General features: G+C 36.0%; 2 protein-coding genes across 2 annotated transcripts; both read left to right on the top strand.

Annotated features, from left to right (window-relative positions):
- The first annotated feature begins 7,919 nt into the window (after nt 1-7,919).
- LOC142637412 (uncharacterized) lies at nt 7,920-9,473 on the top strand. The gene is made up of 4 exons (XM_075811689.1): nt 7,920-8,003; nt 8,121-8,516; nt 8,609-9,257; nt 9,344-9,473. Exons 1-4 carry the CDS (start codon nt 7,950-7,952, stop codon nt 9,391-9,393), a joined length of 1,149 nt encoding a protein of 382 aa, XP_075667804.1. The 5' UTR covers nt 7,920-7,949; the 3' UTR covers nt 9,394-9,473.
- A 1,261-nt stretch (nt 9,474-10,734) lies between these two features.
- On the top strand, nt 10,735-14,686 carry LOC142635269 (putative membrane protein At3g27390). Its single transcript, XM_075809457.1, has 10 exons — nt 10,735-10,794; nt 10,887-10,897; nt 11,702-11,897; nt 12,033-12,166; nt 12,503-12,791; nt 12,882-12,988; nt 13,108-13,286; nt 13,822-13,887; nt 14,409-14,499; nt 14,612-14,686. The coding sequence occupies exons 1-7, from the start codon at nt 10,735-10,737 to the stop codon at nt 13,148-13,150; spliced, it is 840 nt and encodes a 279-aa protein (XP_075665572.1). The 3' UTR covers nt 13,151-13,286; nt 13,822-13,887; nt 14,409-14,499; nt 14,612-14,686.
- The last annotated feature ends 2,047 nt before the right edge of the window (nt 14,687-16,733 follow it).

Raw genomic sequence — 16,733 nt, 5'->3', positions numbered from 1 at the left:
ACAAAATATGTTATATTTAAAAAAAATTAAATGTAATACAAATATGTATTTGAATTTAATTTAACAACCTAATATATTACTATTATACATAAGATATTGAATCTAATTTTTTTCCTTTGTCCTTCCTTAAAAAAAAAAATTGTCCTTTGTCATCTGTTCTGATCCATTTTTCTTTGGGCTCCAACACACAAGAGCTCAAGCCCAATGACCTAGGATTGCAAACTAGTAGCATGGGCATTTTGATCGATGTCATATTGTGTATTTGTGAGCAGCAAAGCTCAGTACCGAAAGTCAAAATAGGGACCACAATCAGAAGAGATCCCACATAAAATCCAAGGGATCCAAGTCCTCCAAAAAACCAGCGCATATTGCAAATTTTTGCTCAATTAACCAATGAGAACCCAGAATTGGGTGGTCCTGGTATGTTTGTGTATATATATATATATATATATATATATATAGAGAGAGAGAGAGAGAGAGAGAGAGAGAGAGAGAGAGAGAGAGATGGGTTCTAATAAACATTTGGATCATATTATTCTCATCTTTCATCAAAATCTCATAATGTTAGTGGTTGTACCTCTGTCATGTTCCAATTCAAAAATTTGGGTTTTAATGTCATAAGTGGTGGTAGGTTAAAATTCCATATTCACATCCCCCATTGAAATTTGCTAGATCCATGTTCATAGGGGCCCAAGCAAAATATATAAAAAATAAAAATAAAAAAAGGGCAGAGAGAGGGAGAAAAACTGGGTTGTCCTTTAAACACAATACAAATGGAGTGACTTGGCTCTTGCTTAATTTCTTTTCTTTATTATCAGATATGAATATATGAGATATCATGTGACTTGTGGTGGAAAGGGTGAAGCCGTGGAGAAGGACATGAGATTAGAGAGAAAAGGCAAATAATTTTAAAGAATAAAATAAAATGGAGGTTTTTGGTAACTCATTAATGCAACATTTAGAATATTAATTACAAGGTGTAAAATGTTATTGACCATTAGATCTAATGGTAATTTACGGTCAAAAAAATGTGTAACTTATGTGAAGTTACACCGGGTGTAACTTGAACTTATATCATATATCTATATATATATTGAGTAAACATTAATACTTATTAGTAATAATAGTGTTTTAAACCGGGTTTATAATACATTATATAATTAGAATACAACTACAAAATGATCTAACCTTTACCAGATAAGGAGAAAGCAAAAAGAAATAATATATATATATATATATATATATATATAGTTCTTTTGGCTTCCTCATTTTTTGGTGTAAATTTTTTTGACTGTCATCATGGGGTAAATTTAATATTGGACTATTGGTGGTGGATAGAATTAGATTATATTACACGAATGTACATAATTTTAAGATCATTGCCGAGGTATTTTACCTGAATTTTCTTGTTCAATGAACCTCTTGAAACCACTTGCTGCATCTGATATCAATATAGCTTGCCAATCCTCAATCTTTGCCGAGGTGATTTACTTGATGGATTGGAAGATGATTACTAATAGTGAGGCGGTGAATGTGGGTAATTTAATTTAAATGAGTTAGACATGGTAAATAATAATTACATATTAGTAATGTGAGAGGTAATCTTTTGCTAACCGTTAGATTTAATGAGAATCAATGATCTAAAATGGGTGTAACTATAGTCGAGTTACATCAGGTGTAACTTAAACCCATCTCATATATATATATATATATATATATATATATATATATATATATATATATATATATATATATAGAGAGAGAGAGAGAGAGAGAGAGAGAGAGAGAGAGAGAGAGGAAATACTAACGAATGACCTTACGTTAATGGTTAACAATCCATTTAAAGAAAGTTTTTATAGGAAAAGAAAAAAAAAACAATTAATGTTAATATATATATATATATATATATATAAAGGTTAGAGAAGTTCAATTAAAACTTGAATTAGAATTCAATTTTGTGTCATGTGTCTAAATTTATGTGGGAATATCACACCATAATTATTCACTTACGTTTTTTAATTTTTGTGCCAAATGAGTTAATGAGTGCAAAATACTAGAAATATAATATTAATGAACTATAAAAATATAAAAAATAAAAAAAATCACATATACTCAATAAAAATCACCACACATTCTATCTTATTAAAAATTATAAAAAAAATTATCATGAGTAGTATTAAATTTAGGTAAGAATTTTAATATGTGACTAATTATGTTTACTTTTTTTTAAATGACTAATTATTTATATTTTTAAGATAAAAATTGTGTTTAATTTTAAATGTATCTATATGTATGCATGTGTTACATGCTATTTTTTAAAAATAATTTGAATAATTATTTATATTTTATAATAAAAATTTTGCTTAATTTTAAATGCATCCATGCATTTGCATGGATTACGGGCTAGTCTATATCTATAAGGGAAAGTCCAATTAAAATTTCAAATTAAAGTTCAATTTTGCGCCATGTATCCGAAATTATTTATTTTTAGAGATATTTTATTTCCTAATTTTAGAATCATAAATATTCATCCACATGAGTTATTAAGTACAAAAACCAATGAGTCTAGAATAAATAAATTGTAAAAAAGCAAAAAAGTGTTTCACAATAACAAAAATTAAGAAGTAATAAATAAACATGAACCGCTTATATTTTATACCTAATAATATTATTACAAGACTTCTTAAAGAGTTAACAAAATATTCTTACAAGACATTTTATACCTAATCAATAGTATTTAAATTATATATATAGGAATCATACTATGCATCTTTTTGTATATTTTTAAGTGTATCCATGTTTCAAGCTACTCTCTCTCTCTCTCTCTCTCTCTATATATATATATATAGTTAAAGCTAAGAGAAAATCCAATTATATTTTAATTGGATTCTCAATTTTGTGCCACGTGTTTTGTTTAATTTTTGCCAAGTGAATTATTGAGTCCAATTTTAATTATATTTAAATTGGATTTTAATTGAAATCCAATTTTTCGTCATATGTCCATCTAAGTTTTTTATTTTTGTGGCAAGTGAATTACTGGATACAAAAACTAAAGAGTCTAAAACCAATTAAAATTTAAATCATATATATAAGAGGAGAAACCATTAGATATTTTAAAAATGTATGGTTTTAAAAAAGTATAAACTAACACTATGTATAATTTGAACCTATATGCATAGGGCTACACACTAGTTTGCGTAATGTAAGACAAAAAAAAAGTAAAAAACCAACTTATTTTTAAAAGTAAAAAAAAGTATAATTTAAGTAAAAACCTAGCTTATAATTGGTTTTGTAAGTTTGTCACCAAGATAAGTTACCTCAACTACGCCTTTGTCCTTACTAAAGCCAACAACTTCTGAAGTGTGCCATGGATTGGTCCCCTTCTTCTTCATCTTCTTCTTCAAAAAAGTGAATCTTTCCTCTCAAAAACACGAAGTCACTCTATTCACTTAGTGGAGGATGTTAAAAAGGAAAGGTAGCTCAAGTTGGAGCTAGAAAATCTCATGGATAAGGAAGGGATTATGTGGGCTCAAAAGCTAGATCTAACTAGATTACTCAAGGAGATAGGAATACTAAGTATTTCCAAACAATGGTAAAAAAAAGAAGGGCTCGAAACAAAATCTTACAACTCAGGACAGCTGATGGTAACTTGACTGAAGACTTAACAGAAATAGAAAATATGTTAGTAGAGCACTTAAGGATCAGTTCAAGGAAAATGATACTAAATTAGTAAATCAGCTGCTGGAGGAGCTAACTTCTCTCCCAATCCCCAAGGTTGATCAACATTAGAAGGAGCTGCTTGAAAGACCTGTGACAAATGTAGAAATTGAGTGGGCAGTACACCAATTGGGGCCTCATAAGGCTCCTGATCTAGATGGGATTCTTGAATTTTTTATATCAGAATTTCTAGAGCATTGTGAGGCAGGACATCATCAGTTCCACACATGCTTTCTTCCACTCAGGTTCTCTCCTCAAATCCCTTAAGCAAACCTTCCTTATTCTAATTCTTAAAGTTCACTTCCTTGAAGATGTTTCTCATTTTAGACCTATCAGCCTTTGTAATGTCATTTACAAAATCATTTCAAAAATTCTTTAAATAGGCTAAAACCTTTTATGGACATGCTCATAACACCCTATCAGAATGATTTATTCAAGGTAGAAGCATCATAGATAGCATATTGTTAGCCCATGAAATCTTTGACACCCTAAGGAAAAAGAAAGGAAGGAAAAAAGGTTATGGTGCCTTAAAAATTGATATGAGTAATGCCTGTGATAGGGTCAATTGGAAATTCCTCAAAGCTGTTTTACTCTCCATGAATTTTGGCACAACTTGGGTAAAGTGGATAATGGAATGTGTGTCAACTGTTTAGTACTCCTTACTTGTTAATGGCAGCCCCAAAAACCTTTCCACCCTTCTAGAGGTCTTAGACAGGGTGATCCTATCTCCCTTTACCTGTTCCTTTTTGTGCCAATATACTTTCTATAACTCTAACCAAAGAGGAGAACCAAAAGAAAATTAAAGGTGTCAAGATAGGAAGGAATAGTTTTTCATTCACTCACATTTTGTCTGCTAATGATTCCTTCTTTTTCTTCCAAAATGACAAAAGCTCCCTTAATGCCCTCAAAACAACAATCTTGTGGTACTGCTCCTTATCAGCAGGGTCGGAGCCATTCTTTGGCTTTTGGGGGCCATGTCCCCCCCCCCCCCCCCCAATTTTGGAAAAAAAAGAGAGAAGAGTATATATATTACATTCAAATTTGAGCAATTTTGCCCAGGCCAAATCGGCCCAATACCACCATTTCTAAAAAAATTTAGGCAGAAACCACTGTTTCGGAACTAATTGGGTTTCTACCACTTTTTCCAGTACTCGAGCTCACCAAACTCGAGTACTGGATTTTACACTTCCACCGTGGCATGCCAGCGTGGAATATCAATGTTAAAAAAATGTCCCCAAGTACTCGAGTTTGAAGAACTCGAGTACTGTACGATCTGGTACCCGAGTTTAGGAAACTCGGTTACCAATCTGGATTGTACAACATCATATGATGGGATAATCCAGACTGATACTCGAGCTTTGAAGTCTCGAGTACTACGAAAAGTACCCGAGTTCTTAAAACTCGAGTACTAGTCTGTATATACAATTTTGAACCTGTCTGGATTGTGCGGGAATAAGGGATGGGAATCCAGATTTATACTCGAGTTTCTTATACTCGAGTACTTTGAATGGTACCCGAGGTTTTGAAACGCGAGTACGAATCTGGATTCCCATCCCTTCTTCCCGCACAATCCAGACTGGTTCAAAATTGCAAATCCAGGTTAGTACTCGAGTTTTTTAAACTCGAGTACTTTTCGTAGTACTCGAGACTTCAAAGCTCGAGTATCAGTCTGGATTGCAATTTTGTTTAAACGCCCATTATACTCGAGTTTTATGGGTTCGGGTATTGTTGAAGGTACTCGATTATGTAATGCTCGAGTATGGGGAACTAAAACCGTTCATTTGCACTCTCTCATCTCTCATTTCTCACTCAGTTGCACACTCACTCTCCAAACCGAAAACCCATTTCATCGCCGGTAAAAGATTTAACTCCCAAACCCCTTTCATCGCCGGCAACGGCGGACTCTCAAACCCCTTTCAAACCCGTTTCATCACCGGCGCCGGCGTTCAAGACCCATTTCTTCGCCGGCGACTTCGCACTCTCAAACCCATTTCTTCGCCGGAGACTTCGCACTCTCAAACCCATTTCTTCGCCGGCGACTTCGCACCCAAAGGTTAGCATTGTTTGGTATTTTTTTTGTTCTTTCCTTTGTTCTTTCCATGAGTTTTTACCCATTTTGAGCTTTGGATTTTATCTATCAAAAAAAAAATTGAGCTTTGGATTTTGTGACATATCATTGCTAAACTTTAATTTTCATATTCTAAGATGCTTTTGGAGGATTGTGTTGTTACAAATAGTTTGTAAAACCAATGGGATTTTGGATCCTAGCCAACCCCAAAAAACTTGGGACCACGGCATGCTTCTTGTTGATATGCGTCCAGTGAATCTTAAACCTATAAGCTTTAATTCACTAAAACGTTTTTTTTTTTCTTTTTTGTTGTTTTTGAAGGTAGTGTTGAAAGTTGGAGCTTTGGAATTTTTCATATACAAAATCTTGGTGGTAGTTGTGAAATTATAGTCATGACCAATGCACAAAGCTTACACTTTTGCAGGGCTTAATGCTGTGTATTTTAATTTTAATTTCAATGACACTTAATGAGTCAACATGCAGTAATCATTTTTGAGTGTGTAAAAAGTTGTAACACAAGTGATTGGAAAGGCGCTTTTCTGTTTTCGAAGAACTCCATAAGATAATTTTGATGTTTGTTTATTCTTTTATCAATTTTGTTATCCACATAATTAATCATCATTCACTGAGCATTTGAACAATTTTTAATTTAGATGTTTATCTTCTATGTAGGTACATATTAAAATGCTTAATGCTGTGTATTTTTATTTTTATTTCAGTTACACTGTATGAGCCAACATGCAATGAGCATAAAATATTGTAACACAAGTGTTTGGAAAGGAACTTTTATGTCATCAAAGAACTCCATAATAAAATTTTGATGTTCGTATATTCTTTTATCAATTTTGTTATCCACATAATTACTGTGTTGTTTATGTTACGTGGTTCTATAGTTTTTGAGGGAAAAAAAAAAAGGGAACTTCCCCTTTTAAAGTTCTATAGTTTTTTGTTATCATTTTGATTTAGCTTATGGGTATTTGACTTGTGAGGATGCTAATGGGCCATTAATCACCTTTAATTTATGCCAGGTATGGACCCACATCGAGCAGGACCCTCTATAGGGACTGTCTTGACGAGGCAACCTATGCATCGTTCAAGTTTGCTTTGGGATGCTCCTTTGGCAGGCGAGGTATGCACTTGTGTCATTGTAATCAATATATGTAGTAGAAATATTTTGGGCATTATGTTTGAAGTGTAATTATTACGTGGTTAGTGAATGTTATTATTAATACTAAGCTGCTTTGTTTGCAGGAAGTGCCAGGTGTTCTGACTTGTCGTCACCGAGATAAAGGTCTGTTTGATGGTGGGTTAGATCCACGGATTGCCACTTACATCACAGATGCGGGGTTAGATGGGCTACTTCGAGTCCCACATATGGACCTTGACCATGCACTGATCACGGCCTTAGTGGAGAGATGGCGGCCAGAGACGCACTCATTCCACTTGCCACACGGTGAGATGACCATCACGCTACAAGACATAGAGGTCATCCTGGGGGTACCTGTACATGGCTTGCCGGTGGTAGGATTTACCCATATGGACAACTGGCGTGACTTTTGCATAGATTTGCTAGGCTTCCTTCCACCGGACGTACCGCTTGGTACAAAAAAGAACACCTGCCAGTTGTTGGAAGGGCCGAGGATAAGAGCCAAATGGCTGGAGGAGAAGTTTCGCAACCCTCTTCCTGCTGACGCCACTGAGGTGCGTGTGCAACAGTATGCTCGGTATTACATACTCCAAATGTTGGGTAGTATACTGTTTATGGACAAATCTGGCGAACGGCTCTCAATCATGTATCTACAATTTTTCAATCCAATCAGCAATGGAAAGAATTATAGTTGGGGTAGTGCAACACTAAGTTGGCTATATAGACACCTCTGTAAGGCATCAGAGAAGACAGCCAAGCAAATTGGTGGTGCACTGCTATTGGTGCAGTTGTGGGCGTGGGCGAGGTTTCCACAAATATGTCCTGTGATGAGGCATCCACACCGAGCACCGCCCTGTGTCCACTTGTCGTCGTGTATGTAGGATCTTCAACTTAGTTATCGTTTTACATTTCCGCATTAATTTCTTTCGCATGGGAATTATGTAAGTAATTAATATGAAGGTTATGTCTGTGTTGTTTGATAGATGGAAAGGGGCTAAGATAACAACTGACCATCCAATGCATGTCCTACGCGCCTATCGTGTGTCGCTTGCTTCACTCCGGCCAAATCAGGTATCGTGCCTTACAAGTGGGAACCAACCACTTTATGGTTGTTTGTATGGTTGTTTGTAAGATATCGTTACACATATGTTGTTAATATGGTTGTTTGCATTTGTTGGATCATTGTAGATTGTCTGGGAGCCATATAGAGATTATTTGGGTTCCCTGCCCGCATATTGTACGGCAGGCCAACACATATGGAGGTCCATCGTGCCGCTCATACATTTTTGGGTGATTGAAGGCCATCACCCCGAACGTGTTCTGAGACAGTTTGGGATGAAGCAAGGCGTACCGGACAATGTCGATACTTCAATTGAACTTCACAAGATAACGCTCCAAGGCAAGCAAGAAAAAAATTGGGTTCAAGAACATGCCACTCATATTGCTAGATGGGCTGCGCATGCCACAATTGCTGAATCACCGCCCTTTCATGGGGTAATGAGCTACAATGACGAGTATATGGTGTGGTATCGTTCCATCACTGTTCGGCATATTACAAAAGAGACCTCATACTGGGACACTTTGGTAAGTTTACAAAGATTGTTCTATTATAAATGTACCTTGATGTGCATAGTTTAGTTCCAAATCCTAACACTACTCTTGTATACTTGTGACAGGTTGAATCACAGTTGAGGATTATGGCGAAGTTCGAACCAGGGTCTGAGATCTACACGGACTGTATGAATGCCTTGCAATCTGTTGAAGAAATCAGTCGATTGACCTTGGACGATGTACGCACTGTGGGCAACGCAAGTGAACCGGCTGTAAGGCGTGGTCGGCAAGCAGGTGGACGTCGAGGGCATGGAGGCCGTCAATCTAGTCAGTGCCATGCATCTAGTCGGCATCCCACAACTGCGAGCCGTCACACATCGGGTGGCCGTCACACACCCGTGCATGACCACACGATGGAGGAGGCAAGTCAGACATCAGATGAGATGATGCAGGACACTCGTTATGACATGGGCTCCATGGCACATGATGATGCGGGTCCATCCCATACGTTTGCCCAGACATGTCGGTCCCCATCCATGGTTCGCGATGATACCTGCCCACCCATATCCTCTCCCCCACCGACTACCGACACTATCCCCGGAGATGTATGTGGTAGAGATGAGATGAGATTCATGCCCACCCCTGGGCTACCCACCCCTGGTGCCATCCAGACAGAGATACCCACCCCCCCACCTGAGGCTTCACACAGTGAGGATCGGCCGCGAAGGCCGCAACGGACACGGACACATCCTCCTGACTGTGGGACTGGACATGGTACTCTCCCCTCTTATACTGATTACATATGCATCTCTTTATGGTTAAATGATTTGAATATGAGTATTTGCTTGTGTTCTTTTCAGGCAAGGTGAGACCAGTTAAGGAACCAGTGAGGAGAAGAAAACGGGGATGATTTTCGATGGTCAATTGCATTGGTGGAACCAAAGGGTGAGACCAGTCAAAGGTCTTAAAAGTAGTCACATTCCATATAGGTATACATTACATCTTGCTTGCCTTTATGTTGTTTCTCCATCATAATTCAAATGTGATTCTAACAATGTTAGTTTTTTGGTTTCAGGAACTCCAAATTGACACATTTACTTCAAGACTCATTAGGTATTTAGGTCAGTTTGGTTATGAATGAGTACGAGTGTGTGTGTACACCTTGTTTTACTATAGTGATATGTTCACCTTGTTTTACTATATATATATCAACCGCCAGGTTTTTGCTAGAGCACCTGTCCTAAAGCTTAACTATTCTTGGCCTCTTCAGTTTTTTTGCTAAGTAAGAGGGATTACTTGAGTTGCTGGAGAAATTGTTGTTTCAAGAATTTTAAAGGTTCTGTGGTTTCCTGCTTATGTCCTTGTCAAGACATTGTTTCCTGGTTGCAGGTATTTTTGGCATGAACTTGAGGTCCTACCTTGAAGAACATGTGGTACGTTGGTCCCTAAAGTGTAAAAACTAACTGTTTTTAAGTACACGAGTCACTTCCAATTTTCCATGGATTTGTTTTCACTTGGACATGTTACCATTACCATACTGTTTTACTTGATGCAGTTTGCATTTTGGCTAACAACAGCTGGGATAATTGTTGGTGCTGTTATAGCATTTTTCCTCATGTATTCCTATCTCAAAACAAGGAAGATGCTGTAAGTAGAAAAAAAATTATTCTTTTGTGTAGGCAAAGATTTAACTCCTTTGTTAAAGTATTATTAAGAAAATGTGTGGAGTCAAATAAAGCTACTGTCACCAACAAAAAGTTTTAGAATTGATACAATCGATTCTTTGGACACTTACATATGCTTCAGCTGCATGAAAAATGAACGATGGAGAGGAAATGAAACATGTCTTGCTAAGCTGAAAGTCTGCACAGTTTTGCCTCAGAAAATGTTAATTATTATAAAACATTGGAACTAATTATTTTGATGAGATTGGTGTTTGATTTTGTAGTTTATTTGGAATTTCAAGTAATGGGTTAGAACTATTTTTGGTTCAATCATGAGTTTTGCTATGGATTTTTTTTCCACACTTTTTATTGTGTTTCTGCTGTTTGGTTTCAATTGGGTGGTTGGTTGATTACTAGGTTGTTTTTGTGCTTCATATTGATATGATTATGCAGATGGGTGTGTTTTGTTTTTTTATATTGTCTTTGTTGGTCCTAACTAATTTGCATAGGAGTTGGATTTAAGAATATGTTGTCTGCAACAAGTGTAAATCTCTCACTTGAGAGTAAAAACAGTGAAATGGAAACATATGAGCTTACCAAAAGTAACTTTCGTATTACATGGTGATGAGTCTGCCTACATCAAACTTGTAAGATAAAATGGTTGTTTTTTCCCTCTCCTTTTTGAGTTGAATGGGACAGTGACAAATCATAAGTGTAATGTTTGCTCATATGCAAACAGTATTCTGCAAGGTTTGCCAAGGTGTTAGAAACTTGCAATTAGGAAGAATTGGAATGATAGAGAAGCATTAAGACATTCACATATATAATTTTTAACTGAGTATGTGATATATGATATATTAGGTTTACGTAGTTAAAAGATTGATGAGAAGTAACATGATTTGCAATAGGGGATTGAACTGCATGGTTGGTTTGCATATGGAAAATAAGATTATAATCTTAAGCTAATGGATCAATTAGTTATTGTCTATCCGAGTTATATTATCCTATTTATATGTGTTGGAAGCTTTGTTAATCCATTCCAATCAATTTTACACATACCCATGTTTACAGTCCAGAGATATGGATAAAGTTTTATGGGCCAAATCGGCCCAATACCACCCTTCTAAAAAAATTTAGGAAGTGGATATGAATATGATCAAAAGATTTTGACCTTGCTGGATTTTGTTGCTTCTTTTACATGTAGTTATTTATATATGTGTGTTGGCAGGGGGGGATTCCACAACGTTGATGTTTGTACAAATTAGTCCTTCAGACCCGGATGTGGGTGAGACTTTGAGTTCTTTAAATTTTGCATCACGGGTTCGAGGAATTGAGTTGGGACCTGTCAGGAAGCAGATTGATACAAGTGAAGCCAAAAAAGGTTAAAGCAATGGTAGGTCTTTTTCGTTCAGTTTACATTTTTATAATTTCGTTCAGCCCAAACAGTGTCAGTTTCGTGCTAATGAGCACCGTTATTTCTTAAACCCTGCAACGCACTGCCATAAAAAATTGTGAATTTTTAACCTGATAAGGTAACTGGTGTGGTAATTACAGGACTAATAGATTTGATGCACCACTTAAAGTTGCTATCTTGGCTGGATTACCAGCCTTGTTTGGTTTATGGTTGGGTCTAAGCATTGCTGGGAGTGTTCTTGTGGGGGTGGGGTATGGATTCTTCACTCCATGGGTTTCTGCTTTTGAGGCCTTCAGAGAGGACAACGAGTCCAAGAAATTCATACACTGTATTGTGGTAAATTTTTGGACTTTGCCCTTTTTGTTTGAGTTTTCTCTCTGATTCAGCACCCACTGTTGGCTTTTGGGTTTTGTTTCTTTTTCTTTTTGTTTGACCAAGTTCATACTTACTTTTATTTCTATGAATACATAGGACGGAACATGGGGCACCATTAAAGGAAGTTGTACAGTGGTTAGAGATTTTGCAGACATATGTTACCATTCATACCCACTTTACCTGGAGGAGTTGCGGGAATCCCCTGCTTCAAATGAGCTTCGAGCTCTTAGGTAATGGTGATGTAATTCATCATATTAACTATAATCTTATTACCTTTGCAATTAAGAAAGAAAACCATGTATATTTATTTTGTTGCTTAGTGTGGGAGTATCTTTTTATTAAATCTTGAAATTAGTAGGTTCATTAGCTAGGGCTGAGAAAAAATTGGAGGCCCTGCCTGGCCAATGGTGGGGAGCTTACTATGTTTCTTTGACTTAGTTGATGAGCTAAGCTCTACCTTATTTGGAACAGAAATTAAAATTTAACAATTATTGAGTGGTTGAGCTGACCATCCTTGGTGAAAGCAGTAGTTCTTTCAGAACTAACTCTCTGGATATATCTTGCAGGTTAATTCATGTACCTGCATGCATCATTGCTGGGTTAATGGGGCTAATGGTGGACATTCCTCTTTACACTGCAATTGCTATTGTGAAGAGTCCATATATGTTGTTCAAGGGCTGGTTTCGACTGATACATGATCTAATTAGCCGAGAAGGCCCATTTCTTGAAACAGCTTGCATCCCCATTGCTCGTTTGACAATCCTTTTGTGGCCAATTTTTGTAGTGGCGAGTATCTTAATAGCGATTTTTTCAAGCATTTTCATTGGATTGTATGCTTCAGTTATAGTATATCAGGTTTGTGGATACTTTAATATATTCCTCTGTAATTTAACATAGGCCTTTTGCTGCAACTAAACTAACCTTTTAACCTTCTTGTGGATGAAGGAAAGATCTTTCCGGAGAGGTTTAGCTTACCTGATTGCAATGGTTGCTGAATTTGATGAGTACACAAATGATTGGCTCTATCTTCGAGAGGGGACTGTCCTTCCAAAGTAATCATTTTTCCCTATCATTCTCCCATGCTTTGTATATCCTATTAAACTAAACTTTTACAACTTCGATTTTCTTTTCTCTTTTCAATTTTTAACAGTAAGAATCACATTGCTTGCAGCCCGGCCCCTGTATCGAAAGAAAAGTGTTGCTCAATCATCTGAGTTTTCTTTTAGAGGGAATCATGTGGCTGTACGCAAAATCAATTCTGTTTCCACAGAAGCACCTGCAATGCTTATGCCAAGCCTAGCTAATTCAAGATCAGTTATAGAGACCATACAAGAAGTAAAAGTGGTACAGGTATGCTTCAATATTGTGTGGCAAGTGTGGGCTTTTTTCTGATTTTATTCTATATTATGAGTCAATTATTCAATAGTTTAGATCCATAAGATATATCTAGATGTAAATATTACACAATGTTTGTTCTTTATATACGTTCAATTTATTTCCGCCAGTGTATATATACACTAATATATTTTTATTAATCTTGCAACATTTTAGATAACAATATCCATCATTTTCCTGTCGCCCTCTAATAATATTTTTGGGATATGTATGAATTGTTAATTTTGCAGACCAGATTACATGGTGCAGGTTCTTTTTATTTTTATTTATATTTTTATAGGACATGGTGCAGGTTCTATTTGTTTTCAATAGTATATAAGATTATATTAATGAGTCATCTATTGAAGTGTCCAATTGTACAATCTTCACAAAGACTATGTTAATTATTAAAATAAAGAAGAAAGTTGTAATAATATATACTGGAAACTTTTCTGTCAAATGTGGCTGAAAGTGGCACTGCTTGACATCAATGTGTAATATTTCTTACCAGAGTATCTCCTCAAAAGTGATGGATGCTTTGGATAATCGGCCTGTCTCTATAAGGCTTAAGGGGCTGGTAAGATCTTTTTCTATGTCCGAAGGGTAAGATAGTTGTGTCCAATACTTATCAAAAAAAAAAAAAAAAAAGATAGTTGTGTCCAATATATGTTTTAAATTTGCATTGAAAAGATATCATGCTTCAAACTTCTTGACAGCAGTGGTCACCGTAGCTGGTGCATAGATATGTGTAAGTACATGTACACCAGTTGGTAGATAGTTAATGTGTATCTGAATTTGTTTAGGTTAAGGTGTGTCATATGCAGTTTATACCTTAATTGTGAATGATCTTGTTAAGCATTGGGAGGTGTGTTTAAGTTGAGATGTGTTATATGCTGACCAATCATCTACTTTATTTTTTATTTTTCGGTGAATTAAGTAGAAAATAATTTAATGTTTGAGCTCTTTATTGCAAATCATAATCATGGATTAAAAACCCTCTAGATTTTGGCACATTGGAAGGTGGTTTTCATTGTTATGTTTGCAATGGGTGACGGAAGATGATATTTTTCTTTACCAACTCATTTCATGTCCTCGTAGGATTGCATGAAAGGTTCTTTGGCCAAAGCCCGTGTTCTTTATGCTCCTGTGGAAGAAATTGGCACTGAGGACAGACTGTTACGTGCTTGTCGTATCCAAATTTCTCTGTACTAGCAAATGAGAAAGACTAATACTATCTTCTTTAATTAGGTTTAAGTTGTTTCTGTGGAAAAAGTATTTTTGAATTTCTTGAACTTTCTCAGAAGTCATTACTGATGCATATGTTGAAGCTGGACTGGTTCTTGAAAAAGATGCTAATCAGAAGTTAAAGGTATAATATATTACCTTTTTATATCCTTCCCTTCCTTTTTTTTTTTATTTTAATTATGCTTTATGCTTTTGAGCTACATGTGCTTTCCATAAGATTCTTTTGCTGTACTTGAAGTTTTAACAATGCATGCATATGTGACTGTACTTTGGTCACTACATGAATTTGAAGTTCTTAATGTGAGAAGCATGTATGATAGCTTTTGAAACTTTCTCAGCCACTTAAGTACTTATTCTTCATGCATCAGTGCTACTATTTCCTTAAACAAATTCAAGTTTTCCACAAGTGCAAGTGCCTAGGAAGGTGGTCAATGGGTGCTCGTTTATGCTTATGTATTGATGTCAACATTTAACCCGGAAAATAAAGAAAGAGTCAAAGGAGAGGGTTTTTTTTTTAGGGTGTGGGGGGGGGGGGGGAAGGGGGTGGTGTGTGGTGACAAAGGGAGGAGGAGAGGATTAAAAAGTTTTTTGTTAAACTTATGCATTTTTCTCTCTCTGAAATTATGGGATACACAAATTTTGAGACAAAAAGTAAGGAGGCCTTGAAATATAAAAATTAATTATTAATTTCTTAAAAAAAAAAAAAGGGACCAGTGAAAACTCCCTACTCTGTAAATAACAAGGACAAAGCTACCTTTAATAATGGACCATTTAACTGTCTAGTTTTTAATCTCTTGATATCTCGTAGGACACAGCTCATTAATTAGCCTTTTTGAATGCTGTTCCTCCCTCCCCTCCTTGTTTCAACACACACAGATGTAGTGTGGTAAGAATAAGATTTGCACCGACTATTATAACAACCTAGTGAGCAATAATAGTCCTGAAAATATTAACAGTCTATTTGAATAATGAAGTGGAACTTTCTAAGACCAGTGGTGTTTTCTGTTGTTGTTGCTTTAATGTCAGGCAGGTCCAAGAGAAGAAGGTCAAGAAAGTGTGTGACTTGAATATGGATCTTTCAAGAGCCATGGGAAACGGTCCAGTTGTTTCCTCAAGTATATCAACAAGCTCCAAATCATGAATTCAGCAAATGGAGGATGTGATGAGAGATCCTCTGGTTATTCAAGCATTGATACTTCACTCCCATCTGGGGGTCTATCGTCCTTACGGCTACCCATGGTAGTTGTACTCAATCTGAGAGATCCTCATGGAGGATGTGATGAGAGATCCTCTGGTTATTAACGTCATTTGTGTTTAACGTCAGCTTCCATCATTTTGTACTGTGGGGTGTCATGCTTATGGCATCAATGAGATGAGGTAGAGATAGAGATGTACATAAACTACTGACTGCTTGTAAATATCAGTGTGGTAACAATGTGATGAGTTGTGTGTATTAATTAGTGACTACTTGTAAATATCAGCATGGTAACGGAATAGCCACCCTTAATTTTTTTCCCCCTCCTTGTAATGGAAGGAAAAACCACATGTGATGCGATTGTGCAGGCCTACGAGGAAGTAAACTGAAGTAAAGACCCATTGATGCATTAGGATTTAGATTTGTTAGCTATTGCACCGCACCTTACAATACCTCCTTTAATGTGAGAGACAAAGGTTTAAAATATAGAAGTTAAAACATTAAAAAAATGTGAGAGATGAAGGTTAAAAAAAAGAAGAGTTAAAAAGAAAAAAATTGGTCCAAGGGTTAAGACTCTAAAGTGTTTTTGATCTAGGCCCTTTGACGTTTTTTAATTTCAATCCTTACATTTGATTTGTACCACTGTATGAATTTGACATTCAAGATCTAATCGTGTAACTTCAAAATATAATGAGCATGGATTGGAGGTAACCAATCACATTACATAAAGTGCAGTGCATACGAGGTTGAGCGCGTTTTTGGGGGTTTATTTTTTTGGTACAATGCATACAAGCTTGGTAGAAATCTGCAAACTGCTACAAAGTTAGTAAGATACAGTTTAAAGTGGTACTAGATAAGTAGTTTAGAAAGAGTTACCAATTCATTTAATAAGTGATCTCTGTGATACATATATTATTTCAACGTGATATTCATTTATATTATTCCCTTGAGAGAGAACTATAAAAAAAAAAACTAAAAAAAAA

This window comes from Castanea sativa, chromosome 5 (genome assembly GCF_040712315.1).
Source record: "Castanea sativa cultivar Marrone di Chiusa Pesio chromosome 5, ASM4071231v1".
Taxonomy (NCBI): Eukaryota; Viridiplantae; Streptophyta; class Magnoliopsida; order Fagales; family Fagaceae; genus Castanea; species Castanea sativa.
This window is presented reverse-complemented; position numbering and strand designations above follow the sequence as displayed.